The sequence below is a fragment of the Manis javanica genome, chromosome 13 (assembly GCF_040802235.1).
Source record: "Manis javanica isolate MJ-LG chromosome 13, MJ_LKY, whole genome shotgun sequence".
NCBI classification, from domain to species: domain Eukaryota; kingdom Metazoa; phylum Chordata; class Mammalia; order Pholidota; family Manidae; genus Manis; species Manis javanica.
The window spans coordinates 78,870,898-78,897,022 of NC_133168.1; the positions used below are offsets into that span (position 1 = coordinate 78,870,898).

Below are 26,125 nucleotides of genomic sequence, written 5' to 3' on the forward strand. Positions count from 1 at the left end.
TTGCATAAGCACGCACCACCACACGCACCTGTGTCTTGGCCTCTGGGCCCACGGACACCGCCTTCCAGCCCGCTGCTGCGGAAGCACCGCCCTGCTCCTCACGCAGTCCAGTCCCTGGTGGGTGTGCTGACTCCTAACTCCCTGGTCTGCTCCATGATGGAGCACATATGCCTTCTCTTTCTTGCAGGGTCATTATTTTCTCTTTTTGGGGTCATTCCCACCAATTTGCAAACTTCTCTTGTTTTGCCCATCTTAACAAAATATTAGTACCATTTCTGTCTATGGATATTTCTTTCCCCTCATGAAAACTCCCTGAAATAAATGTTTGTATTCTCTCCTGTCTTCAGTTCTCTTCCAGTCAGGGTTTTTCCTACACCACTCAACAATTGTGTCAAGGTTGCAATGATTTGCATGTTAAATCTAATAGTCAGTTTTTTTGGTTTTATGTTGCTTGATCTGCTAGAAACACTGACGTGGTTTATCATTCTCTCCTTCTTGAAGCACCTTTGTGTTTGGCCTCCAGATCTCAGGCCCTGGACTTTTTTTCTTGTCCATCTGTGCCTGCTCCCTTGGTGACCTGATCTACTTATGAGCTGATGACCCCTAACGTCAGATCTCCAGCCCAATGCTTCCCTCTGAACTCCATATTCAAAGAAGCGAACTACATGTTGGATGTCTCCATTGGGAGAGTCTAGTATATGCCTCCAACTTCTCAGGTTCCTAACTTCCTGGTATCTTCCTTTACTGCTTCTGCAATGTTTCCCGCCTTATTTAATGAACTTCATCTTTCCGATGTTCAAATCAAATACCTTGGTGCTGTCTTTTGTGCTTCTATTTCTCACAAACCCCATATCCAGTCTGTCAGCAAATCCCATTGGCTTTATCTCCAAAACAGATCCACCATATCTCACCAGGATGGTCTCCTGATCCGACTTGGGTCCTCCAGGTCTTCTTCTAACATGGCCACAGAGTGATCTCCCCGAAGGTGAGTCAGACAGTGTCACTCAGAACCTTCCAGCAGCTTCCTGTTTCACCCCCGGGAGAAGGTGAAGCTATTACAAGGGGCTGTAAGGTCCTGTGACCTGGGTCCTGTCACCTCTTCGATCCCATCTCCCACTCCCTCCCCTCACTCCAGACATGCAGGTCTCCAAGATGTCAGGCAAAGGGACTTTGCAAGGCAAGATGTGACAGGGGAGGAAGCTATCCACAGAGAAATTAGGACAGCTGCAGAGAGGTGTCCTTGAGGAAGCAATACAAGACCAGATAAAGAGCTACCGGGTGCCCCTCCTCTCCCTCAGAGGTCTCCTTACCTGCTGCCTTGTCAGAGGGACCATCCCTGTTCACTGTACCTAAGATCGCCTCAGTGGTCCCTATCTAACTTTCTGGCTTGGTTTTTCTCCATGGCACTTTTCACATGCATCATACTATACATCTTCTTACTTATTTTGTTTATTTTCCAGATCCTGTGACTGACATGTAAATCCCAGGAGGTCAGGGATTTTGTCTCTTATTCACTGCTGTAACTCATTTGCCCAGAAACATGGCCAGCACATAGTAGGCATTCAATAAATGTTAACTGAAGGAACGAATGGATTGTGGTATGATATAAAGATTTGGAAGGCTAAGGTCTTATATTTTGAATCCTTTACTCCTGATTTGTATACACTTGGGAAAATTCACATCCGTTTGTGTTACTTCCTTTCCATCTGTAAAATATTTCACTAAAATTGTTTGTCAGGATTCGATGAAATGATAAATATGAGAAGTACTTTTTAATTTTTATTACACAAGTGTTAACTAACATCAACAATAATGTTTATAATCATATGACAGAGAAAGGAGATGACAATCTGATAAACCAGGGATGTATAATCTCACTGCAAATCTTTGGTGTTTCATATCAAGGTCCAATCTGGGATTTTCCTAGGGCATGTGTAGCTTGACTACTGCTTATTTTTGACTAAGGTGGAGAAGTTAACCCAGAGCCTGCAGGCACAGAGCTCCTCCTAAACTGAATGCTGACAGCTGCTCTGGGAATAGGGAAACTCAGGTGTCTCTAAGCAGGTCAGGTCATGACATAACGGCCACATGTTGTAGAACATGGTTAGTGAAGCAACATGAATCTTTTGAGGGTGGCATTTCTCCTTTACAACTGGGTTATGCCTCTTTTTGGAGATGATCAGAGTCCTACAGTATGTGTAGTCATATGAGATTGTCTAGTCATTATATTTTTGCCTGTACAAGCACAACTCATGTGGTTTTGGGGGGCTTTTTATTTTCAGAATAGGAATGTGGGTAGTTGACTTTTAGGTAGTGTGTGGACCTTTTCAGAGAACTCTATAATCATTCTAATTCATTTGGAATTTCCAAGAAAAATAAAAAAAATATTCCACAGACTAATAATTCTGAAACAAAAAAACCCTATATAAAGTTGAAATTATCAAGTGACCTAGTTACATAAACTCGCCTTCCTTCCTCTGCCTTATTTGTTACCTTTACATGATCTGAAGTAGGTGTTGGGAGAACAGAACTTGTGGTGAGGCGGCTCGCCACGCTGCCCAGCATGTGGGTGCAGAGGGAGCGAGCACCCACTTGAGAAGACAGCTGAGCACTGAGTGTCGGGATGTCCGCGCACAGGGGTCCCGGGGCAGCGATGCGTGTGCTGTGCTAGTCAGCAGAGAGGCAGTGTGTTCACAGTCGTGAGGAGAAATCTAAAGATTTAAGAAATCTGCAGTTTAAGAGAAAGACCTGGTGGCTGCTCACTTGTGGAACAAACAACAAAAAGCTACTTCTTTATTAGTAAGTTTTGTTTTATTTTGGAATTTAGAAAATATCATATCTCTTCTGTGTTCATAACTGTTTTATGCTTTGAAGGTAAAGGAATATTGCAAAGTTATTTTATCAAGTCAGATATTGATTGAATGCTTATTAAATTTTAAATGACTTTAGTCATGCCCCCGGGAGAGGGCAGAGACACCTGCTATGCTGAGCCTGCTGAGCGCTTCGCTCTCCTAGAGACTGTATGTGTGTTATGTTATGTGATTCTGATAACAGTCCTGGAAGGTACGTGTGTTTAAAGAGTTAGGGAGATGAAGTCACACTATAAGTGTGTAGTGGAGGGATCTGAGTCCAGATTTGTCTGATTCCAGAGTCTGTGCTCTTTCTATCTCGTGGTAGATCAAGTATGGTCATCAGGTCATCTGTGACAGAATTTATGGTGACTTAGTATTTGTGAAAGAGCTGTAGGAACATTTATGAAGACCCTAATAAACCGCAGCCACTTTTGAAGGCACAGCCATCTATGTGACCTTAACTCTAATAAGAAACACAGGTTCCACAAACCAAACCAAATGCAGTCTCCTTATCATCCACATGTGCTGCGGGGCTGGACCTGGGTTACAGGGCAAGGGGTGCAGGTGGATCTGAGTGTTAAGGAAGCAGAGGAGGTGAGCCTGCTGTGTGAGGGGAACTGGGGGCTGACACAGAGGTGGGGAGGTATTCGGGGGGCGGGAGAGCAGGGCAGGAGCAAGTCCCCTGTGGATGCAGCAGAGAGGCAGGGCTGACAGATGGCGAGGACAGGGACGGGGGCATGGGCAGGCCTGCCACTGGCTCAGCAGAGCGTGCAGAAGTGAACATGCACCCACATGCGGACATGCTCTTGGGTCTGCTTCTAGAGAATTCACGATGCTGTAATTCATGGGAAGAAGCCCTCGTGATAACATCATCTTTCAAGTGAAAGTGACAAATGGGTGGCTATCGGTTTCATTGTATTGTGGTTTAAGATATTTATGACATTAAAAAAAATAACGTTATTGCATTTATATGACAGTACTGGGGGCATCTGCTTTACACTTGCGTTACGTCTTCTCTTATCAAACGCCTGAAACCTTCTGGGTCCTCACTGACCTGGAGGTCTCTCATCTAATGATATCAACTCCCCGAGACAAGCTGAGAAAGAGGAAATGAAGGCAAGAGACTGCAGCCAAAATAGTCACCACAGAGCCTGTGCCTGCAGCCTGGGGAGCTTCTCCCCAGGGGAGAGCCTCAGGTGCACATTCAGATGTTCTGATTCTTATTTTAGGTACAGTTCTGATAAGTAGGGCTGTTTGGTCTCTACCCCAGAACTATTAGGAGCAAGGGGTTAGACTTGGGAAAGTGAACTGCTGGAGTCGGACACTGGCAATACTGAGGCATGACAGAGGACGGGATGCCATCAAAAGCTGGCATGGACAAGGCCCGGAATACAGATAGGACAACTCAGTGTACTTAAGTTGGGGCCATTTAATCCAGAAGCAAGCAGTCCCAAGTATTTGAACGATCTCTGCATGGAACTTTGTGCACTGCTGCCGAGGAGAAAAGCCTGTGACCCCAGCGGTAACTACAAAAGTCAGCAAAGGCAGAGCTGGGTGGTGGCAGCTGCACCAGAAGACACGTTTGAGCAAGAGTTTCACCAATTAGATCTCAAAGTTTAAAATATCTACAATTGCAAACGATCAGCCTGAGCTGAAAGTGGATTCAGAACGGCTTCCCCAAGCCCACGGTTAACGAGACACTGTCTGATGTACGCCAAGCATCCGGCCCCCCGGCTCAGGGCCCAGAGGACAGAATGGCCGGTGCAGGCTTTGGATCTCAAGAGAATTCCATATCAGAGAGGACTGAGCATCTCTGAAATAATACATCTCTTTTAACTTTTTAAAAACGTTTTCGACCTTGGGGGTGAAGTGGGGAGTTGGATATATGAAGAAAGAGAAAACTGAACAAAGAAACAATAAAGATGTACAACAGGGGGCAGGCTACAGAGGCAGGGGGAGTAAAACGGGGGAGAAATGCTCGGACAGGAGCAGAAGCTGCAGCGGAGGCAGCAGCCAGCCAGGACCAAGGGAGGCCCCCCTGGCACCGTGGCCATGCCGGGCTCCACAGAATCCACAGAACCTTATCTAGCATATGGCCCAGGCACTGGGTGGGCTCGTCCATAGCCGTCTTGGGGGTCACTTAGAATTGGGGTGGCCCGGCCATGGTGGGCTTAATGAGTTACAGTTCATGTACTTAGCTGAGGCCTTGGATCCTTCCTGCTCAAGTGTGGTGTTAAACATGTGGATCTCAGCGCATGGAGGTCAGCTCAGCCAGCATCTTCACTGTGACCCTGTGGAAAGGTGACTCATGCACAGCCTGCTTGGAAGCCCCTGTTCTAGGCATAGGAAACTACAATCCAAACGTTACTGGAGAGGAGACGGTGGCTCTGCTGTTTTGCTGTTTACAGTGTAAAGATGGTGCAGAGAGGGGCAGGGACCTTTTCTGACCCAAACCATCTTAGCAGCTGCCTTCTGTGACTACCGGGAAAAGCAAGCTGTGTCTGTCCTCAGATTATCATGATGTCACCCTTTCTCATTTCTGTAGCACCTTTATATATCATCTGGCTCTTCCCATTAGAGAGAATGAAAGTAAAGACTGAATCTAGGTCACTGAGGAGTGCAATGAGTCGGTGGCCCCGGGCCCTTTGCTTGGCGCCCCCCACCCTGCCCCCGTCACGCACAGTGAGCCTGTGGGGGACGGAGGCCGTGGTGTGTGGACTCAAGGAGGGAGGCCGGAGGCTTCACTGTGGTCTTATCCACCATCAATGTCACATGACAAGGCCCCCAACATGAAACGGATGTGTGGCTTTCAGATTTCTTTCTGGTAGATAAACAGATGTTTTAGTAAATCTAAAAACTACTGTCTGTGTATAAAATTAAATGAAAATGAAATAGAATGGATCAGTCTCCTTTGGGTTTTTTTGTATGTGTGAGTTTGTGCCTTTTCAGGTTCTGTAAAATAGGATAGAACGATTTGCATTCTCCTCCCACACATGCTGCCCTGAAACCGTGGGCTCCCTAATAGGTTTTTTTCAGGCTTTCGATGGACTGGGGGACTGGGGGGTCTGCCTGAGGTTGGAGCCCGGCTGGCAGGGCTGCACCGTCCTCTGAACCCCTGATTTGGCAGAGCAGGTGGGAGGGGAGTCCTTCTGTCAGCCTCACTCTGTCTATTCTGGCAAACGGCCCCTCTTGGAAGAGTATTCTGATATTTTTAAGTAAGTCTGGGAAGAGCCACTTCCACTGGAAGTCAGTTTTAGAGCTATTTTTTGATGGTAATAATCCCCTTAGGTCGACAATACTGTTTCCTGTACTGAACCAGGGCTGGTGTTCAACAATTCCATACATTTCCTGTGTCTGAGTTGAAGCAACGCAGCATGTTTACTGCTCTGGAAACTGACAAGAAAAGAAATCATGATTATGGGAGCATTCAGGCAGCAAAGAGGGTCAGGAAACATCTAGAAGCCTCGTTTTCCCAGCAGTGAACATAAGTGGTGTCTGTTATAGTTGCTACAATTAGTGCTGTTCTTAGAAAATGTTTCCTTATACAAACTATGTATTTCCTTGTTAAGCCCACAGGAAAGCATAAAGACATAGAATCAAAATTACATTTCTTTTATTTCTACCTCTCTAAGCAACCACCATTATCATTTCAATACATTTCTTCTCAGGCTGTATTGAGAGCACAGTTTTGTCACAGTTTTTAATATTTACTTATAAATTTTGGTAACAATACTGGTGTGTCTAGAATGTTGTGGTTGGAATTAGAACGTTAAATCTGGGACCTGAAATATAATTTTGTGGAGGGGATTGCTATCTTCATGAGGCCGTCTCAAAGCTTAGAAAAACCTTGTCTCTCCTCCCATTTCAGAGACCCCCTGGTATTCTAAAGCCAATTGAATTCATCTTTTAAAACAGCAGCTGTGCCCAGAGCCAGACACATGGGGTCCCATGGGCGTGGGTAGGGCTGTCCCTCCATCTGGAGAAGCTCACAGGAGCCCCTGCCCGCAGGGGGTGAGGAGAGAGTTCCAGCCCCTGTCTGTGTCCCTGGGAGACATCGGGGGTGGGGGGGGAGACCTGCAGAGCACGGAGCACCTCCTCTCACTGCCTCCCCCAGCACAATGCGCCAGACTCTCCCGCTGTCCCCGGTCCCAGGCGCCTCGCCGCACACTCCACCTCCCAGCTCTTCTCTCCGCCACTACCCCCGGGGGCTCTGCTTTTTCGGGACAGCTTCTTCCCTCCCCATTCCTCGGGGCCTGGCAGTAGCAGTGGTCGCCTGCTTTACTCTGTCCCACCCGCCACCTCCCTGCTCCTCAGAGTCCTGGTGTCAGGCCCTGCGACCGCCCCGATCGCACCTCCTGACTAGGCACGGCATCGCGGAGTAGGAGGGCTCCTCCAGCCCAGTCCCTGGTGCCATTGCTTCACCCAGACCCTGAGGGACCAACCCTCCCAGTTGGCTGAGGCCTGTCGTGGTCTTAGCACTGAAGCTTCCACATTCTGGGAAAGTTTTCAATCCCTGGCAAGCCAGGATGGTTGGCCGCCCTAACACTGGCAGCCCCACCGGGAAGGCCCCGGGGGTCCATGTTGGTGGGAAGTGCTGGCTCCTGACTCTGAGTTGAGGCCCCCCCCCACTGGTCCATCAGGGGCCATTAGCTGCTCTGTGCCTGAGGGCTGAGCAAAAGACCTGGGGCTGGAAGACCTGGGCTTCACTTCTCCCGTTGTCCCCATGGCTGCAGGGACCAGAAGTGAGTCAGGGGTCACGGTGTGGGTGAATCAACGTGGTGTCCACTGACTCTTCAGCGTTAAATAAATACAATTTTACTCATGCCTACTGTCCCCCATTTGAGCCTCACTGCCAATTTTTAAACACAAATTTTGTGTGACTATCATCTCTGGTTCCTCAGTTTTTCTCTTCTTACATCCTTGTAGCAAAGTTTTCACTCGATGTTTGAGCTCAGTGTTTGTCTGCAAAGATCTGTGAACATGAGTGACTGGACACCCAGCAGGTCTCCGTCCTGCTCTGTGGGCACCCCTTCGAGCGTTCACTTGCCCGCCCCAGGCACACTGACTGGTGTTGAGTGAGCCATCCTCTGGTGGCTTCTTTTCTGGCTGTTCTCCTCACTTGCGTTTGTCCCACCCCTGGGCCTGGGCGCCAGCGCCCAGAGCTCCCACCTGCAGCTCTGGGTCAGTGACACCCCATCCCGGGACGGTCCCCACACCTCCTGCTGCAGCCCCTCCTGAGGACCCTCATCATCCTCGTCATCGCCAGCGTCACCCCCATCACTGCCACTGTGTGCCATGCTCTGTGGGCAATATGCCCTCCTGTGCCTCCACTCTTCACGTGAATCTTTGACAAATGTCTAATCGGTTTTATCAATGAGGAGACGCCCGGAGATCCACTTGGAAAAAGACCCAGATGGGGCGGACATGCTTCTGACATCTGGCAAAGACCGTCTGGTCACATGGCCCCCATCCCCTCACACTCCACATACCTTAAATGAGACTCATTTCCTTCCCCTTGGGTCACTTTCTATAACCTCTGCATAGAAATACATCAGAAACTTAGCCATGAGTTCCCGGTTCTGATTTCCCTATTGCATCATGATGAACAGTCCATCCTCGTCGTGGTCCTTCCCTCCTCCGGCTCCTGCTGGCTTTTCAGAATCCCACCCGGGGGCCCGATGGCAGGGCTGGGAGCCTGCACTCTTCAAGGTGCAGGGTGTCTAGATTTGAGGAAGTTGCTTTGTTTCTGCGAGTTTCAGTTTGACAGTGCTGGCGACCTAGGCTTGTTGTGAGGATTCCCAAGACAGAATGAAGGAAACATTGGCCTGTGGGCCCAAAGCGCTTAGATGCGTGCCAGCCGCCCCGCCAGCCGGCCGCCGCCCCGCCCTGGCCTCCACGGGGCGGGCGCCGCTGTCCCACTGCAGTGCTTCCCCTCTGGGAAGGCCTGTCCGCTCCCCGGCCTTCTGCTCACACTCCCCCCGCAGCCCCGTCCCTCCGTCCGTCTCACCCTGCAGGCCGCACTGCGCTCTCCCTCCCTCCCGCCGTTTGCCCCTCACCCCTTCCGAGCTGGCCGGGGGGTCTCCTTCCTCACCGGTGGAGGCCAGCCCTTCCCTCTTCACAGGGGCCTCCGGGCTCGCTGTGGCGGCCGGTGCGCCCTCCTTCCCACCTCGCATCCCTGGGCTCACTCAGCACTCAGCCTTCACGCGCCCTGCTTTGTCCCTCTGTGTTCGTGCCTCCACCTTCAACCCTGGGTAAGTTCCTTAAACGCGGGGAATAAGTCTCATACTTCCAGGTTACCTCTTTAGAGCGGCGCACACAGCAGCATCTGAATCACTGATTTATAACAGGCGAATCAGGTCGGTGGGCTCCTGGCTCTTAGGCGGACAAGTGTCAGGCCAGGTATGTCGGGGGGCAGAAAAACAAGGAGCCCCCGACTGCAGGCCTGAAGCCGTGGCGCACAAGGTAAAAGGAAGAGCGTGCAAGTTGAAATTGTGAATTCCAAAATTTGACATGTCAGCATAGCTGTTAATCCCCCCATAAAATGCACTTTTTTTGGTACCTACTGGGATAACAATTTGACAATCGGAGAAAAGTTTTCTCACTTCTTTATGGAAGGAAAGAGATGGACCCACGTAACGGCGCACAGACCTGAGCCCCGCAGGGCCCGGGAATCTATTTGAGATGCGCCCTGCCCCCACCTTCCCACCAACGGCATGTTTCGGACTTCTTATCCCCCACCTGCCCAGCCCCCAGCCCTTCTAGCACCCCTTCTAATGCTGGCTTCTTGGGGGAGGGTGGTGGTGTTCTTTTTAAACAAAGAAAGTATATTTTGTTTTGATCTATTTTTATTTTAATAGATCCTCATTATTTCATAAGAGTTCAGAGTACATGATGAATTGTAGAGAACCCTTCCAGGCATGGATTGCTACTTACTGACCCACCTCTGATGGTGATGGTTTAAAGCTATGGTTTATCATCTCCTGTGGCTTTGGGGTTGACTGGGTCAGCTGAGTGACTCCCAGTCGGGGGTGTCTCTCTCCTGCAGTCACAAGTCAGGGGGTGGCTGGGACCTTAGTGGTCTGGGGGCTGCCCCGGTCTGGGTGGCCCCCCAGCGGGCTGCTGTGGCCCGGGATCTCCCCAGAAGCTCTCCACCAGCCTGCCTACATAGGCCTCCCTGCACCATGGAAGCCAGCATAGAACCATGCATTCCGAGAGGCCCCAGGGGAAGCCTCAGGCATCTTTGTGATGCCGCCTGGGAAATCCCAGATTGTTGCTGCCACTTAGGTATTGTCATTTGAGTCACCAAGGCCAGTCCAGATTCAAGCAGAGGGAAACTAGGTTTTCCCTCTAACCTGGGAGCAGCATCCCTGTTCTGGGATGTAAGGAAGGGTTGGTGGCCATTTCTAAGACTATCACAAGAAGTAAACATCTCATTAAGATACAAGCACACCAAGACCAGGTAGGTTCACCTGGCAGGTGTCAGTGAGCCCCGCACACTGGCCATGCAGCACAAGGCTCATGTGTCTCCTCAGGAGCAGTGCAAATCAGTACACTGTGGACCTGGGTGGTGGTGAGCAGATATGAGATCTGGGAGCCGGTAGATCAGGGAGGGTCGAGGGTCCACTGAACCATGAAAGGGTGTCAGCTTTCCCAGCCACATGCTTGTCAGCATATACTGATCATCTGTGAGTCCGTCATCTTTTGAAGTTATCCACAGAGTTGATGATATATTAAATCTTTTGTCATTTTTTAAAGAAACACTCCATGTAAGCTGTGAGGAAGTCAATTTGATCAAAAACCTTTCTTTACACAATTGTTTTGTGACATCGTTTTAATTTTTGTAATGCTATAAATTTTAGAAATGTGTTTATTTGTAATCTACACACACTTCCTAAGTAGGCATTTTTCCTTTTAAATTCTTCTTCCCTCTTTAGGAAGCCAGTTTGTACTCTCTGCTGAGTCTGCTGGCCGGAGCCTTGCCTTTGTTTTAGGTCTCAGAGCATCTTCCAGGCGCAAGGACCGCCCTCCTCAGAGCCCGGGGCCCAGCTGTGAGAGCAAACGGTCGCCAGGAAGCTCTGGACCACGCTGGTGGCCTCGGTAGCACTGTGAACGGCCTCACCGCACATTTTAAAGCCCTTCCTTGCAGCTATGCTATTAATTTACCTCACTGTCAGAACTTTGTTCTGAATGAACTTTTCACATTTACTGTCTAACTTTCAGACTGGAAAATTGTTCATATGAAATGCATAACTGTATACAATATGTCTTGCTTTGTATGTACCACACAATGTCTCTGCAAACGAGCAGCATAATTTTAAATCTGTGGAAGATTCCATAAGGGTGAGATCTCACAGGATCTGTAATGTGGGCAGTTTCTAGAGAGATAAAAACAAAATGGGCCTGAGCTTCCCAAGGCTAACGTGGAAGTTGGGCTTTACTTTGAAACACAGAGGGGGTCCCGGGGTCCAGGCAGAGCAAGCCAGAGGCAGGCCCATGCATCCCGGAGCAGCAGCCCGGGCCCAGGCGAGGAAAGGCAGGGGCTGGCAGGTGCCAGGTCTCCCTTCCCCGCTGACAGTCCTGACGTGAATCGTCAATTGCTGTATCTAACGACAGGGCACTCATTACATTCGTCACCTGCCATCTCGTAAAGATCATGTGCCCAGCTTTCCAGGGACTCCTGGTTTTGATCCCCAGTTATGTATTTCCCGAGGACCTGCCCTACTCAAGCACTGCCTCAGCTGCTTTCTGCAGACACACCCGGCCACATCTCATGACACTGCAGGAAGACCCCGCACAGGACGGGCGAGGGCGTCGCCGTATGGGCAGGGTGACCTGTCTGTGGGGGTGCAGCTTTGGGGGCAGGTCTGGCACAGGGGCCCCAGAGCTGCGTCGCTGACCAGGGGGCAATCACGGCCTCTCCCAAACACTCCCACACCTTCCCAGGCAGTGTGCACAGCGGCCTTGCTCACCCAGGTGACGGACTGGGTAAAGGAGTGTGCATGTCCGCATGCAAACTCACGGCCATACATTAAAAATCAGCTCAAAGAGTCATTCCCTTGAGGAGCAACACAATACAGTTCCCCCCCACCCGTCCATGAACTTCCCCCCGGTGTGACGGCGGTTCCAGGGAGTCACACGGTTATTTTGTAACCATCAGGGCATACGTGGTTAATCATTTGCATTTGGTCAAATAGGCGTTGCTTTGGAAGTAGGAAGTGGAAATTCAGCAGCTTGCTTTTTGGCCAGTGCTGGCCTGTCACTGCCTTTTTTCTCAGTGGTTATTAACATTTCATCCTGAGAGAAGTGCATTGGTGATGTGGGCACCTGGAGCATCTCTGAGGACAGTGCAACCAGACAACCCACTCCGGGCCTCAGCGCTTCTCACGGTGAGCATGGCTCAGCGCCCTTCACTCCTTTCAAAAACATCTTAGCTTCTTTGAGACCCTGTCTAAGGAAGGTAGGCATGGAACTGCTTTACTCATATGAATTCCAGAATTCTGGTGCATGGGCTGTGTTTACATTTAATACAGCATATTCTTATTTTCACAAATACACTGTCCTTAATATTTTCAGTGAAAGTACTGTATTCTCAAGAAGTTCACTTTTCCTCTAAATATCCAGAAGGTGATTTTATTCTGACTGCCTTGCACAGGAGTCAGGGCAATGGCTTGGGAACTGCTTTTCTGTCTGGTGACTGTCCACAGGCCATTGATCTCCAGAGAAACACAGTTCTGTATTTAACTAAGCACATAAAAAGAGTTTGAAAGTCTAAAAAGTAAGCTAAGCAATGTTCTGGAGGCAAAGCATAAAGTGATTCATGCAATGGAAGGTAAGGAGCAGGCACTGGGAGCAGCTGGAGGTTGAGCAGGAAGGGGCTTGGGGGGGTCAGGACAGAGAGGTTGATTGGGTGGGAATTTCCGTGGGGCTCAGCGTAGTGCAGAAAGAGCTCTGAGCACAGCTGTAAATGTGGGGATGGTCGTGACGCCAGTGTCTCTGACCATAAAAGAACACATAATAGTCTTTATAACTGTCGGCCGCAGATTCCACCCAAAACCTATGCTGTAGCAGAAAGTGGACAGTGTGGGCTTAGCGCTCTCAGGAGACTGACGTGAGCTCTCAATTAAAGCTCTTCTTGAAATGATTACAGATATAATCGCTGTAAAAAAATTTAAAGTTTCTGTAAAAACAAGCTTCCAAAGAAGCAAAAGGAACCCAAAGAAAAAAGAAAAAAATCACAAACCTATACATATAACATTGGAAAAAACCTAACCTTCTGGCTTCTCTCTTAACCACTCTTATTCAAAAGCAGAAGGAAGCCAGCCTAGAGTTTCAGCTCCACTGGTTTATCTAAAAAAGGATAAAACACGGTGCCCGTGATTCCGATGAACTGAGCCCGCCCTGCCCTCCCTGAGTACCTGCCACTGCAGTGTGCGAGATTCTGGTACCAGCGAGCAGTTTAAAATGAATGTACCACCTAAGGCCTCATGGGAATTCCTCAGCCCTCAGTAAGACCCCATGGAGGCCAGTGAGTTGGAGGGGTAAGAGACAAGCAGCCAGATAGGCTGTGGTTTCTCATCTATGAAATGGGCACAATGTCTGCTTTAAGGGGTCTTTGTGTGATTAGAGGAGATAATAGGTGTAAAGCAGGGGCCCAATGCCCAGTATGCAATTAGAACTTAATTTATAGCACCCCCACCTGCCCACACATACAGGTGCACACACCTGCACCCAACAAGCATAGACATATATGCACACACCAAATAGGTACATGTGTGCACACAACATGTGAACATACAACATGTACACATGCACACAATCATGCATACATGCATATGCACACAGAACATACACACATACATACACATACACACACAACACATGAATGAACAACATATACACAGGCACACACTCATTTTGTTCTTGTTCCTTGTCTTGTGGGTAAGGATTTAAGATCTTATGATTTAATTTTAAAAAGCTATTGAATTTGTTAAATTTGCCTAACTTGCAATTTTAACAGTTTTCCTTGCTGGTAATATTTTGATAAACAAGACTAATGTGTCCCCATATTTCCCTTTCCTGGGCAGAGCCTGCCCTCGCCCTAGGGGACCAATAGTCGCAGTCGGTGTCGTCCCCTTCCTTGGGTGTCATCTGCCTTGAGGCTCTTGCTTCCCTCTTGCTGCCCCCCTTGTTGGGCCCAACAGAGAGCGGACCATAATGCGTTTCCCTGAGACTTACCACCAGTTAACTTATACCAGCTACGACGCTTGCTGTAGGGGACTCAGGCTCTTTCCCAGCTGTCTGTGCTTAGGTGCCTAGAGAGCCGCAAAGCTCTCGACATCCAAAGAAATGATTTTGTACGAGGAGAGGCACTGTGGAGGTCTGTGGTGGCCACATGTGTGGTTTTGCTGGGGGAGAACAGATCCTGCCTGCTCATCCTAAACCACATTGTTCCAATCCTTGCTGGTCTCTCTGGGCTGTTCGAGGTCAGGGCACGCACCGTTAGCATTCTGTTCATTTTTGAGTGAATTAATCAACTAGCTGTTAGTCTCTGAGACACTTTCTTTTGCACATAGTACCTTGCAAAACTGATATTACATTACATTAGGAAACCACATTGTTTTATTGCAATAAAAATATAAGTTAACATTTTAAATACTATGTTAAAAATGTTACTCTAATTAAGTAACATCAAATTTTTCTTAAAGTAACACTTTCTTTTATTTGTGATAACAGAATCTTTGAAATGTTAAAACCAGAAATGCAGAGGCTAAGTTACCACTTCCCACATGCGTACATTTAGTCTTGCGATTTTATCACCTGTGTCTTCCATTTTAAAGGGTAATATCCTTATTTGGCTTCAAACTTTAAATACAAAAGTCACATCAAAGTTCAACCTATCATTACGTGCCTCTAAAAAATGAAAGAAAGCCATTCAAAGACATATCTTTTAATAGAAGTTGATTTCTAAGTATGTCCACCATAATAAGAGAATCAATCAGGAGTTAGCTCGAGTCTTGTAATTTTTGCTTTATGCAATTACCTTCTGAGTGATTGGATAAATAGTTAGAATCTGCATGGAGACCCTTCCCAGCTTCCAGAGGCCACATTGTGTGGTTTGTGGCCCTTGTTCTTCTTCAAAGCCAGCAGCAATGGACTGAATCCTTCTCCGGCTTTGACGCTCTTCTCCGCCTTCTGTCTCAGCTGAGAAAGACTGTCCACTTTGAAGAACTCACAATTACGTAAGGCCCTCTTGGAAAGTCCAGGCCCCTCTCCCCACCTGCGATGTCTGTTTCCCTGTGTACAGTCCCGTGCTCTCAGGTTTGGGGATTAGGGTGTGGACATCTTTGGGCAACGATTCTGCTGGCCCCACACACTGTCCCTGTCCATGGGCTTTGTGCATCTGTTACTAGGTATGAAAGTCATACGTGATCGAGGTGGGGACACGTGTCCAGGTGAAAGTGGAGTGAGGGGACTGGGCAGCTGGATGTGGCTGTGCCCCCTGCACTGACCCGCCCGTCTCAGTGAGCTTGCTATGAAATACAACTCTAAAGATTTCTATGACTACTAACCTTTTATTTTATATCTGTGTAGTTGAATATTCAAATCCAGATGCAGCTCTTCTATTTTCCCTATTAATTTTTGATTAGACACAATTAGATTTGATCCGTTGTTTGATTCTGTCCAGAATTTTTTCACACTGTTTCTATCATCCAATATAATAATTATATTTTTAGGCTTCTTGTGATCTTCAGATCTGAGGAGCTTGCCCCTATATTTTTGTCTGTAGCATTGATAAAAATAATAGGCAGCATGTGACTGAAGACGGAGACCAGCATAATGCCAACCAGGGTCTCCCACGAAGCCCCTGTGGAGGGTACCATGCCGCTCACCCAGCTCGTAAGCAGTCTCACCCTACCTCACCTAGCTCATATATCCACATCCTGATTACTTATGAATTTCAGATTAGTCACAGATTTTCAGTGTCTACAGCATCTCTCTGCTCTGTAGTCTCGTGAGCATGACAGCCCAGGCTGGGGGTGTGGCAGCCTGATTCTCAGCAGCCCATGCCTGTCCATCTGCAGATGGCCTGCTGTTCCCACGTAATGCAGTCAGCATCCTGCCCAGGATCAACACCAGATGTTCTGCCCCGACTGGAGGCGTTAAGCTTCCCTCTCTATGTAAATGAGCTGTAAGAGTTCTGACACACATCTGTCTCTGGGACTCCACGGCCTCAGTCACGGGGTCTGGGCATCCCAGCTTCCGTGTGTCACCAGATGCAGTGACTGCCCCCTTGGGCCCTACATGATACACAGCGGGCCGGAAAGGATTATCAAGTTCTGTGAACAGCCAGCACCCAGGCAGGTGGTCCTATGAACCACGGGGACGGCCACCATCAACACTTCACTCAAAGCAGCTGAATACCAGAAAAAAAGGTTCTTAAATGCAAGAACCAGTTGAATAAACAATTCATCTAAGGGCATCATCATATGGTTTCGCATCCTCTTCCTCCAAACGACAATGTAGAGCAGTTCGTCCTACAGATCCCCTTAATATCAACTAGGTTTGTAGATGTATTTGTATACCCATCTGTTTGAGGAACACTGACCTAGGAAATATTTAAATTCAAAGATATGCAAATTGCATTTTAAGAATCAGTAGAGCTCTGTGCTCTTTTTTATATGTTCTTTGGGGACTTCAGAATCAGATCTGGCAAGAATGGCGGTGGTAGGAGTGTGTACATAAAGGAGAGAGTGAGCTTGAAAAATAAGGTGGGGAAGCTCCCGGCTCCAGTGACTTTACAGCTACTGATGTGTTGGTTCAGCGGGCGACGGATGAGAGACCTGCTATGTTGGCCTGCACCTCTCACAGCCTGCTGGCAGACAACACAATGTATTTACTCTCAGTTTGTTAAAGAAGGTACAGAAATACCTACTTAAAGACTTGCAAACGTCTTTACTCTTACACTTTTCAGAGCAGAAAGCCCATGGCTTGTTTCTCCAGAGACATGGCCATGGCTGCTCAGATCTGAGGTAACTTGTGCAAAATGGGTACAGGTTTCTCCACACGTTGTGGTGGCCCAGATGCCAATCTGTCACCAACACAGTTTCCTTAAGATAGTTCACATGATTTCTGCGGTGACAGAGGTAGTCTAGGGTGGGTTGAATCATTTCCAGTCACTCTGAGTGCCTTGCATACACGTAAATGTGACAACAATCTGTTTATTGAGAACACAGATTTTTAACCACAATAGCATTAAATTTGCCATTATCCAGATTTGTGTTTTGTCCGTACCCAGCAGGTATATAGCACTTTCCCTAAGAGAGATGGAATTTACAGATTTGGGGTTACTGTGACTTATTCTGCCATTCTAATCAGAAATAAAATAAAATGAAAGGAAATTAAAGTAGTGTCTTATGAATAGACATAATTCAGACCACACTTCTAATGTCTCTATGGGAATGCCCTCTGGCATGGTCCAAGTACCTGGGTAACTCAGGCTGCCTGCTTGGCCCTTCCACCTACAGGCATGACAAGGCCTTTCCTGACACTGACCTTCCATCCCTAAGAGTCACCGCTTGTTTTTCTGCGCATCCCATGGTCACAGCCAGACCACACAACCTCAGAATGACATGTCTGCCTGGCAGCGTCCTGACCCTGGGCCTGCCTGGTTCGCCTCTGTGTGTTTGTGCAGTAGCTATTTTGCACACCATTGTTGAGCTGAATTAAATTACATTTCACACATAAGGAACGTGGTCCCATTCTCCAGCAGTGTCTGGATGCACAGTAGGCTGGACTGCCCCTCACAGCCTGGTGACTGCTGGCGTCCCTGTCAGCCGCAGGCCCCTCCCCATGAAGGGAACGCTCCTGCATCCTTCTGCCTAGTCCCCCACTGGGGAACTGCGTGCCCCCCAGGGCTGCACTGCTGCCCACCCGCTCCCACCTTGCCCGGTCACCTCTAGGGGAGGCTGTGTCCCCACTCTCGTGCCTGCCTCTCCTGCTGTGCTCCTGCACCCCCCCTACTTACCTGGCCCCACCGCTTCCCACAGGTGATGTCCTCAGGGTCCTCGCCAGTCCTGCTTGCTCCGTGAGCCTGCTGCTGTCTGACCCAGTGTGCAGTTACTGTAGGATTAGCTTTATTGGGGTATAATTCACACAGTCAGCGCCACCAATCTGAAGTCTATAAATTCAGTGGGTCTTGACACCATCACCACAGTCCTGAGGGGATCATTTCCCTCGCCACAAAGAGGTCCCTTTGTCCCGTCAGCAGATCTCTTCTCATCCCTGAACCCACAACCATCACTGACTTGATTTCCACCACTATTGTTTTGCCTTTTCTAGAACTTCATGTAAATATAAATGTAATAATGCAGCCCCTAGTTTCATGTGTCTGGATTCCCAGCAAAATGCACTGGGGTCAGCCGTGCCGGCGCATGTTTCCGCATTCTGTTCTGTCTGCTGGGGACGCTGTTCTACTCCGTGGACATAGCCCGATGTCCTTATTCTGTTCACCAGCTGGTGGGTACTGGGGCCCTTTCCAGTTTGGGGCTATTGAGAACCAACCTGCTGTGGGCATTCATGTCTGAGTCTTGCATTTCACTTCCCTTGGGTGAATACACGGGAGTCGGTTGCGGGTTCACACAGAGTGTGCGTTGAGCTGTAGGAGGATCTCCAAGTGGCCATGTGATTTCCCACCCCACAGGGTGCAAGAGCCCCGGCAGCTCCACCGTTCACAGCTCTCGCCTTCTCTGTCTTTTTAATTCTATCCCTTCTGGCAGGTGAGAAGGGACATCTCCTGGCATTTTAATCTGCATTTCCCTGATTCATGACATTAAGACTTTCCTTGTGCTTATTGCAAACTTTTGCCTGTTTCTTGTTGAGTTGTGCATTTTCTTGACACTGAGGTGTACAAGTTCTTTGTGTATTCTGGATACGGTCCATAATCAGATTTACAATTTTTCCCCATGGATTGGTCTGTTTTTTTCATTTTCATAAGTGTATTTCAAATGCCAGAAGTTTTTAATGCTGATCAATTACAATATATCGATTTTTTTTTATAGTTCATGCCTTTTGCAATTTATGTAAAAATATCTCTTCTGTTCCTAAGGGCACAGAGGTTTTCTCGTGTGCCTGCTTTTAAACGTCTTAGGGTTTTAGTTTTCACATTAGTTCTATAACTCATTTTGAGATTTTTTTTTGCCTCTAGTGTGAGGTAAGCAGTAAGGGTCAACTTTTTATGCAGGAATATGCAGTTGTTTCAGTGCCATTTATTGCAAAGACTGTTTTTTCCTGTTGAATTACCCTGACATAGTAGTTAAGAATCACGTGACCATTCGTGTGTGGGGTTATTTATTTCTGGTCTCTCTATTCTGATCCTATGATTTGTGTATCTACCCTTACCAATGCCACATGACTCCTAGAGCTTCTAGAAAGTTTTGAATTCAGGTAAGGTGAGCCCTACAATTTTGTTCTCTTTCAAAATTGTTTTGTCTCTTCCAAGTCTCTTGAATTTTTGTATCAATTTTAGAATTAACCTGTCAATTTCTACAAAAAAATCCCTATCACAATTTTGATTTGGATTATGTTGTATCTGCAGATCCACTTGGAGAAAACCAGTATCTTAACAATAATGAATTGTTTAATCCTGAATATGATGTATTTCTCCATTCATTTAGATGTTATTTATTTTTTCTCAACATTTTGTGGTTTGCAGCACAGAAATCTTGTATACATCTTACTAGATGCATTTGTAAATATTTCATTTTTTTGATGCTATTATAATTCTCTTTCAGTTTCAATTTGCAAATGTCCTAACTGCTCCTAGGGTTTAGCACTGCAGTTGATTTGTGTATGTGAACAGTGTCTGACCTGATGTTAATCAAAATCAGGGTATTTTTCATTTTACATATTGTATATTTCATCTGTAGAATCTTTATTTGGGCCTTTTTTGTATTTTATAAGGTATCTTATTATTATGAAGATGATACTTTCTTCATCATGGTTTTGCTTCCCATCCCTTCTGGAACATATGGAATATATTTATAGTAGCTCTTAGAGCATCTTTGCTGCTAATTCTATTATCTCTGTCTTTTTTTGTTTTCATGTAGATTATGGCGTATATTTTCCTGCTTCTTTACATGTTTGTGTCTTGGTTTGAGCTGCCATAAGAAATTATCACAGACTGGGCGGCTCAGACAGCAAGCAGCCACCTCTCGCAGTTCTGGAGGCTGGAAGCCTGAGACAGACCCGGGGCCTGGCGAGGACCCCTTCTGGTCAGCAGCTCCTTGCCTTGTCCTCACGCGGCAGAGAGAGGCAGCTAGCTCCCCGTGTCTCTCCTGAGACACCACTGCCACTCACGAGGGGGGCCCAATGCCAAGGGCCAGCACGTGGAGGGTGAGGCTTCAGCAGATGGATTTTGGGGCAACACAAGCATTCAGTCCACAATTGTCTGGAAATTTCTGTTTGGATACCCGACATCAGGAACTTTATGTTATTGAATGAAGGCTGGCTTTTGTTAGATTTCTTGAAATAATTTTGGGTTTTGTTCTGGAAAGTAGTTGTATTATTAGAATCAGACATCTTTTATGCGTTCTTATGGCAGGTCCGGAGCAGCATCTTATGTAGGATTATTTTAGCCGTGTCACCCCCAGAGTGGCCCCTTCTGAGGATGCCCCCAGCGCCCTGTGACTGAGGAGGTGTTGCTGCGGCTCCAGCCTGTGGGGCTCTGAGAACTCCGGGCCCCCTTTCTGCTAGCTCTTTTCCTGGGGTCTATTGCTTCCTCTAAGGGACGCCTCCCCGCGGCTGTCCCCTCCTGCCTGCGGGCCACTCCCCTCTCTGTCACAGGGGGGCTGCCTGGCCTCCCTGAGCTCCGGCCCCGGCCCCTCAGCGCAGCGAGCCCGCCGTTCCCAGGTCAGGGTGCGCCCCTGCTCCATGTTTGGACACTGTTTCCAGCGTGGACGGGGGCTTTTCGGGGCTCAGGCCAGGGCCCACTTGTGCCGGGACCGCAGTCCTGCGGCGTCTTTGGCCCCAGATCCAACAGCGGCCAGTGGTGCATCGTCCCAGCCTCCTGCCTGTGCAGTGTGGCCACCTGGCCTCGCGACCGCTGTGGCCAAAGGGCAAGTGCGTAGTCGTGGTTTGACCGACACGTTTAATCGGAGGATCGGGCTGATGTGCGGCTCCTCCCAGGTGCTCCCAGCAGGAGGCCTCGTGCCATGCTTCTGAAACAGACGGCAAGGGGCGCGCCTGCAGCCATTGCCCTGTCCGGGCGGGGACTGGGGGCGGCACGGACTGGCTGGGCAGGTGACGGCTCTGGGGGCAGCAGGCGGAGGCATCCATCCACGACCGGGTGGCCACGCAGTGAGAAGCCGAGGAACGCCGAGGGCGCGAGGGCGCCGAGGGCGCCATAGCTCGCTGTGACTCCGTGGGCACGTCGGGCCTGGCGCGGCTGGGTGGTCCTGGGCAAGGTGCACCCTCTTTGCCTGTGGACTGAGGCCTGCGTTTCTGTTGTTTCACCCCCTTGGCCTGCCAGGTGGTGAGGGGCAGGACAGAGGAAGGGAATTAACGCACATTCAACGCGATTATCTGAGGATCCCAGGCCAGGGATTTGGGGCGGGGAGCTCATCAGGTGGGATGACAACAGCAGACGAAGGGCAGCGAGTGTGAGGGTCGCTAAGTTCTCTCATTCCTTTCTGAGTTTCAAATGACAGAGTTTAGCGTCCCTCACTCTGAGACCCTAGCACCACACTTTACTTGTGCCCAGGCGGACTCCTCAGGCCTGGCCTCACACTCCGCCCCCTGGCATTCCCAGCACATCACTTGTTCCACAAATGTTGCTTGATAACAGTCGGCCTGACTGGGCCCAGCCGGTCGCACGGCCGGCCGCTTCACAGATGCACCATGCCCTCCCTGGTCAGCAGGAGCCAACCAGTCACCTGCAGGGGGTCACCTTCCCTGCCACCCTCTTGCCTGCAGCCTGCCCGTTCTCCACGGACCAAGAGTAGCCCTGTCCACCCAGCCTTTCCTAACCAGGCCAAACTTAGCATTTCTTACCAACCTCTGCTTTCTAACAATTATGATGTGTCTGCCCCATCAGATTAGTGATTGTTAACTAGAATGTACACTGGAACTATCTATGGTTTTTAAGAAATAGATATACTTACCTACTGTCTTTCCAGGCCAGAGACTTATTCAGTGTAGCTTGAGAATAACCCTCATATTCAAACCTTAAAAAACTTCAGCAATGTCTCTCACCTGTTCACACAGGTGCAAATCCCTGAAGTATATTGTAAACGACTTGCAGACTCGGACTATACATAATAAGTATTCTGGACACATGGCACTTCTGTAGATTTTGGTGAGTGGAATCCTGTTAGATATAATTAAATTGAATTTTGCATCAAGATTTTGTGCAGATCAAAGTTTGTGGCTTTGCTGTTGTCACCCTTCTTTAAGCTAGAGCTCAGGGACTGATGAACCGCAGCCATGGAACCCAAGTCTGCTTAAGCCCATGTGTGTATGTAATGGTCTAGGGCTACTCTCAAGCTTTAAGGGTAGATTTGAATAGTTGTGGCAGGGACCACATGACCTGCAGAGCCTAAAATATTTACTCTCCGGTCCTTTGTGCAAAGAGGTTGCTGGCTCCTGTCCTAAACGAATCTTTTTATGTAAATCCCATACATGCTGTGCACGCTCTGGGGCTGGAATGTGGTTGGCCTAAGTCTCCAGCTGTCCGAGCAGGTGTGTCTTAACTACAATGTATTTTGATTTCCTTCCTCCTTAGATTCACTTCTGTCCTGTTGCCTCTGCTGGTGAGCCAGAGGGCTTGAGCATCCAGCCCTTCTGCACCAGGCCTGTGTTTTCTGCCCCAGTCAAGCACCACAATGAGTGCGGTGAGTGTCTATTTTATTTTGGAGTAAAATTTTGGTCAACTGTGGCTCCTTGAAAATTACGCTACAGCTAACTCTACCTTTGTTCAATTTTCAGGACGCAGTGAACTCCACCGCTGTCTTTGATTTAAATGAGGATTATTTTGGGTTGACTAATACTTCTGACTATTCAGTTGAAGATGACACATTACTCTGCTCCTTGCAGGAGGTCAGGCAGTTCTCTGGGCTATTCGTGCCCATTGCCTACTCTGTGATATGTGTCTTTGGCCTCCTGGGCAATATCTTAGTGGTGGTAACCTTTGCTTTTTATAAGAAAGCCAAGTCCATGACAGACGTCTACCTCTTGAACATGGCCATCGCAGACATACTGTTTGTCCTCACGCTCCCGTTCTGGGCTGTTAACCATGCTGTTGGTGAGTGGGTTTTCAACAATGCCATGTGCAAGCTGATCGCGGGCATCTACGCCGTCAACTTCAACTGCGGGATGCTGCTCCTGGCCTGCATCAGCATGGACCGCTACATCGCCATCGTGCAGGCCACCACGTCCTTCAGGCTGCGCTCCAGGACACTCGCGCACCATAAAACCATCTGTTCCGCAGTGTGGGTGGTGTCCATCCTGATCTCCAGCTCGACCTTCACGTTCAACCAGAAATACAACGTGCAGGGCCGCGACGTGTGTGAGCCCAGGTACCACACGGTCTCGGAGCCCGTCAGGTGGAAGCTGCTCATGCTGGGGCTGCAGCTCCTCTTCGGTTTCTTCATCCCACTGGTGTTTATGGTGTTTTGCTACGTGTTCATTGTCAAGACCTTGTTGCGAGCTCAGAACTCCAAAAGGCACAAGGCCATCCGTGTGATCATAGCCGTGATCCTCGTCTTCATGGCTTGCCAGGTCCCGCATAACATGGTGCTCCTCGTGACTGCTGCAAACCTGGGCAGAATGACCCGCTCCTGCCACAGCGAGAAGCTCATTGGCTACACCAGGAATGTCACCGAGGTCCTGGCTTTCCTGCACTGCTGCCTCAACCCCGTGCTCTATGCGTTCATCGGTCAGAAGTTTAGAAACTACTTTCTGAAGGTCATGAAGGACCTGTGGTGTGTGGGAAGGAAGCAGAAGTCACCCGGCTTCGCCTGCTCCAGGCTGCACTCTGAAACCTTCATCTCCAGGCAGAACAGCGAGGCCGTGGACAATGAAAACGCTTCATCCTTCACTATGTGATGCCCTGAGCATGTGCCGTGGGTGTGCTAGCAGGCGGGAACATGGGAACCGGACAAGCTGCCTTCTGTGTGAGGCCAGGACTGCACCATCTCCCCACGGGGTGCAGTGTGTACCCCAGTCGCCTGGCCAGGAATGCTGTGACTCTGAAGTAGTTTACAGCTGGCTTTTCACAGAACAGGCTTTGGGGAAGGCTGAATTAAAGCAGATTGCTTACAGACATGAAAAATTTCAGAGACAGTCATGAAGCCACCCTTGACTGCAATTTCTCTGGGTTGTAGCAAAAAAAAAAAAAAATCACGTGGTCTGAAAAAAAAAAACAGAAAAAAAGAAAGACCAAATAAAAGCCCTTGCATGACTCCTATTAGGCAAAAGGTTAAACATCTTATCCATTGGAATGTTCACTCTTGACAATCACAGGCAGCAGGATGGACTGGCTTGAGTTCTATCTCCTTTCCCGTTGGTGCCCTCAGCAAGAGTGAGACTGTAAAAAGGCAGAAGGAAAAGCACAGGAGTTCACGAGCTGGGAAAGCGTGTGGGGAGACAGTGAGGTGGCTGGACAGCTACTAGGGGCAATTGTCACCAAGGGCAAGGCGACATCAGGAAGGTGTCCATTTGCTCTTTTTCCCAGAGAAAGTGGTCTCTGTGATAGGTCATGCTTCTCCAGAAACCCATCAGACCGGGATGCGTGGGGCTTATAGAAGGGGCTTAATAAATACTTGTTTAGCAAAGTGTACTCAGTAGGAAGCTATAGAGCAGCTTAAAGTGTAAAAAATTTCTTTCTTTAAGTAGACAGCTTTTTAAAAAAGAAAAAGGAAACTTCACTGAGACCATGTGGAAGGAGCTTCCATTGCCATAGGGGAGCTGAAGGTGTGGACAGGACTGTGGTCATCACCAGCCTCAAACTAGCTGGCCGACAGTGGCTACCATGTTGGCGTCTGCTGCTGGTTTGAATACCAAAAGTCTGAGGTTAGCTATGGAATCTGATTTTAACAACTCTCTTCAACTTCGTAGAAAGTTCACAGGACTCACGTTTTGAAAGTGCTGTGTAAATGTATGAATACAAGTGGAAAAATACCGATACGTATTACAAAAACACAAACGCATATTAGAAATGTACCAAAGATATGTTTTTGCAAAGATTACAAAGATACTGACGAGTAACCTTGACAAATGTGTTATTTGAAACTTTCTATCATTATTGTAAACTTTAACTGCATTTCAATATGAAATTCAAAGTCATATTTTAGGATTCAAAATCTGTATTTTTAAAACATGGCTTGGCTTTGCAAAATAAAACAGTTCTGTGTGTGAAGTAGGAATTTTCTTCTGGTTCAGCATTCTGACTGGTGAGACTGGTGTCTGGGGCTCCCACACCCTTCAAGTCTGTGTGTGTTCAACACCAGAAATCACAGCAGAGGAGGTGTTACTCAGACACGTCTTTCAGTATGACCCACACACTGATATGATCTATGAAAATAGGCTGATGTTTCTAAACTGATACAGAAACATCAAGCTTCTTTGGCACAGCTGGGAATGAGCTCTTCTGTGTGATGTAAGTATTTAGATAAGTGAAGTTTACCTTTACATCTTTACTTTTACGCAATAGCCCTTTTAGAGTTCCAGGGGTGGTGTTTAAAAACGTTTCTAAAATGTGCTACATTATTTCATTGAATAGCAATTTCCTGCTCCTTGGGCACTGATAACTGGGGCTGCAGTGCATTGACACCCTTGGGAGTCACAGAGCTACATGGGGCGTTTGCTCCTGCACAGAGCAGCTCTGGAGAGGTGCATGTTCAGGCCGCTTTGTCACTGATCTCCACATGTCTGCTCTCACTGTTGGGCTCTGGCTGGACCTCAGGTGTGCCTGCCTTTAGTCCCTTTTCTGTACTCTCTGGAATGGCAACCAAGAGACAGTTTTTCTTGGTTCCTGTTAGAGGGAGCTGAGATGGTCACAAATGATTATTTCTGGATAAATGAGATTTTACTATATATAAATCAGCAAAGTTGAAAATTTAGGCACTGAAGATTTATCTTGCAAATTGCATACCTTCTGATAGGTGCTTAAGCATCACCTTGCAAATTGTATTTGCTCAGTTGCTTCTGGGCTAGTTTTGAAATGAAGCCATAAAAGTACAGAAGTATCAAATCCTTTTAAAGTTTCTGATCATGTGTAA

The 26,125-nt window shown here is 48.1% G+C and overlaps 1 protein-coding gene across 5 annotated transcripts in view; it reads left to right on the forward strand.

The window, feature by feature from the left end:
• The window catches only part of CCR6 (C-C motif chemokine receptor 6), a 53,526-nt gene extending 28,260 nt beyond the window's left edge, over positions 1–25,266 (forward strand). The window contains exons 1-3 of one of the 5 annotated variants that reach the window (XM_017644379.3): positions 2,534–2,799; positions 22,630–22,738; positions 22,833–25,266. In XM_017644379.3, the coding sequence (XP_017499868.3) occupies positions 22,730–22,738; positions 22,833–23,951 (1,128 nt within the window). In that variant the 5' untranslated portion in view covers positions 2,534–2,799; positions 22,630–22,729 and the 3' untranslated portion in view covers positions 23,952–25,266. Of the gene's footprint in view, positions 1–2,533; positions 2,800–8,784; positions 9,104–11,538; positions 12,239–22,116; positions 22,204–22,629; positions 22,739–22,832 lie in introns of those variants that run through there. The other 4 variants (XM_017644384.3, XM_017644378.3, XM_073219891.1 and 1 more) reach the window with 4 other exon arrangements.
• Positions 25,267–26,125: the final 859 nt, after the last annotated feature.